General features: G+C 54.4%; 1 protein-coding gene across 1 annotated transcript; it reads left to right on the forward strand.

Annotated features, from left to right (window-relative positions):
* The first annotated feature begins 585 nt into the window (after positions 1 to 585).
* LOC130265997 (olfactory receptor 14I1-like) lies at positions 586 to 1563 on the forward strand. Its single transcript, XM_056515334.1, has one exon. It carries the CDS (start codon positions 610 to 612, stop codon positions 1561 to 1563), a length of 954 nt encoding a protein of 317 aa, XP_056371309.1. The 5' UTR covers positions 586 to 609.
* The last annotated feature ends 1406 nt before the right edge of the window (positions 1564 to 2969 follow it).

Consider the following 2969-nt stretch of genomic DNA (forward strand, 5'->3'; position numbering starts at 1 on the left):
AAGATGCTGCACTGTACAGGACAACTGCTCCCAGCATGACATTTAACTGCAGAACATTTCCAAATAGATTATATGGATTGCACATCAATGCAGGGGGTGTATAAAAGGGAAAATCCTGCTTTTTTAATCTACTGCTCTGGGTTGCTTGAATAGAAGTCTGTGCACTGATATTCATCTCTGAGTTTAGGTTAAGAAAATTAAAAAAAAAAAAATTCTCTCAGATCTTAACAAAGCAGACACTGGCAGAAATGAGCATGTGGTCCCTTATAGGCAGCATAAGCATTGCTTTTCCAGCATCCTCAGGGTTACTCTGATGTTGCCATCAGAGCCTGTAGGGGAAGAGCTGGCCCTGGGCAGTGCTCTGTGCTAGAAGAGGTCTGCAGGACAGAGCTGAGCCACCAGGGCTGGGCTGCGCTCTGGCAGCACTGGCAGGGCCCAACCCTGGGCAGAGGGAAGCAGCTGCTGGTAGGGACAGCTCCAGACAGCAGAGCCAAGGGCAGGCAGTGGGGGGAAAGTGCCACCAAGCTGGGCTGGGATATTTAAAGTCTCTCCAAACTGAGCTATTACACGATTGCTTTTCTTACAGATGCCCATGCCAAGACACAGCAAATGTCCAACAGCAGCTCCATCAGCCACTTCCTCCTGCTGCCATTGGCAGACACGCGGCAGCTGCAGCTTCTGCACTTCTGCCTCTTCCTGGGCATCTCCCTGGCTGCCCTCCTGGGCAACGGCCTCATCATCAGCGCCGTAGCCTGCGGCCACCACCTGCACACCCCCATGTTCTTCTTCCTGCTCAACCTGGCCCTCACTGACCTGGGCTGCATCTGCACCACTGTGCCCAAAGCCATGCACAATTCCCTGTGGGACACCAGGAACATCTCCTACTCAGGATGTGCTGCACAGCTCTTTTTCTTTCTGTTCTTCCTGTCAGCAGAGTATTTCTTCCTGATCATCATGTGCTACGACCGCTTTGTGTCCATCTGCAAACCCCTGCACTACGGGACCCTCCTGGGCAGCAGAGCTTGTGCCCACATGGCAGCAGCTGCCTGGGCCAGTGGCTTTCTCTATTCACTGCTGCACACAGCCAATACATTTTCCCTGCCCCTATGTCAGGGCAATGCCCTGGGCCAGTTCTTCTGTGAAATCCCACACATCCTCAAGCTCTCCTGCTCAAACTCAAACTTCGCTGAATTGTGCCTTCTTGCTGTTAGCATCTGTTTATGTTTTGGCTGTTTTGTGTTCATTGTTTTCTCCTATGTGCAGATCTTCAGGGCCGTGCTGAGGATCCCCTCTGAGCAGGGACGGCACAAAGCCTTTTCCACCTGCCTCCCTCACCTGGCTGTGGTCTCACTGTTTCTCAGCACTAGCACATTTGCCTACCTGAAGCCCTCATCCATCTCCTCCCCATCCCTGGATCTGGCCCTATCAGTTCTGTATTCAGTGGTGCCTCCAGTGCTGAACCCCCTCATCTATAGCCTGAGGAACCAGGAGCTCAAGGCTGCACTGTGGAGACTGATGACTGGAAACATTAAATTGCTGGCAATTTCTGCAAATTACTTCTAATAAAAGTAATAGTTGATATTTCTTGTTGCTTTCACTTTGGAGTTCTTTTTCTATATTTCACTTTTAGTATTGTCCACAAAGAAATGTCTTTGTGCCATTTCTCACTTGTTTGTCTCCACCTCTTCTGTGGTCACACACTTTGCCAGTGAGGGGCCGCACTCTTTGTGGATGTAAATGAACTAAAGTATTTCTCTCCCAGCCATTTTTCACTGGAAATCCCCCTTTTGTTCCCTTCTCTGGAGCTGCAGCAGCAATGTCTGTGTGCAGAGCTGGGGCAGATCAGTGCTGGCACAGCAGCTGTGCCCAGCAGCAGCAGCAGCACTTGGTGTTGCCAGTGCTGCTCCCGTGCCACTGCCCTGCTGCCCTCCTGCCCCTCGTGTTGCTGCAGGGCCTGAGTGCTCTCGGGGCCGGGCACAGCCCTGGGGGTGGCAGTGCTGGGGCTGCAGCAGGGACAGGCCATGGGCACTGCTGGGGCAGCGCTGACGCCTCAGGCCAGGGCCTGGGGGCTCCAGGCTCCTGGCCAGGCTCTCTCCACAACACTTGGCCAGGCCAATGCTGAGCAGAGAAAACCCCCATGAGCAGCCCCAAGCTGGCCGTGGGCAGGCTGGGGGCAAACAGCATGGCTGGTGCTCTGCAAGGTCCCTGCAAGGGGGAGACCCTGGCAAGGAGCAGCAGAGCAGGGGCTGATCCATCCCCACTGCGCTGGACAGCCCAGGGCAGCGTCCCAGAGCGTCCTCATGCACCTGCCAACAACATCCCCCCTCTGCAGCCCTGGCCTCTCCCCCAGCTCACACAGGTGCCCCATCCTTGCAGGCACAGACACAGCAGCACTGGCTCAGGAGCCCCTGTTTGCACTGCACAGAGCAGGTGTCAGCACCCCCATGGTGCTGCTGTGGGGAGATGGAGCTGAGTGAGCACAAATGCCATCAGCCCTTGGGGCCAGCAAGGGCTGGGGATGGGAGGGAAACCACTCAGGTTTGTCATGGCCTCTGAAGTCAGCCAGAAAATTTGTTCTCATGAGCTGTGAGTTTCTTGTCCCACTGCAGACATCATTCCTTGGAGCCAGGTCTGTCTGGCAGCCACCCTCAAACTGCCCTGAGCATTTTCCTTGGGTTCACCTTTGCTTTCTTTACTTTTCCCTCATCCAGATTTGTTCCTATTTCCCATCTCCGTTCCAACCCCTTCAAACTGCCCATCCCTTCTTGCCCTTTCCTCTCTAGCCCCACTCCTCATTTCATGTCCTGACCTGGTACCATGGGAATGTCCCTTGGGGAGCAGGATCATCCTACAAGTGCTTCAGGAATTGTCTGTATGGTCCTGCAATGTCTCATGCTGTTCCCTTGCCAGAGGCACCACAGGACAAGGGGGCACATCTGGGCTGGTGTGTCTGGGTGTGGGGCTCCCTG

The sequence above is a fragment of the Oenanthe melanoleuca genome, unplaced genomic scaffold, assembly GCF_029582105.1.
Source record: "Oenanthe melanoleuca isolate GR-GAL-2019-014 unplaced genomic scaffold, OMel1.0 S001, whole genome shotgun sequence".
Classification (NCBI taxonomy): Eukaryota; Metazoa; Chordata; class Aves; order Passeriformes; family Muscicapidae; genus Oenanthe; species Oenanthe melanoleuca.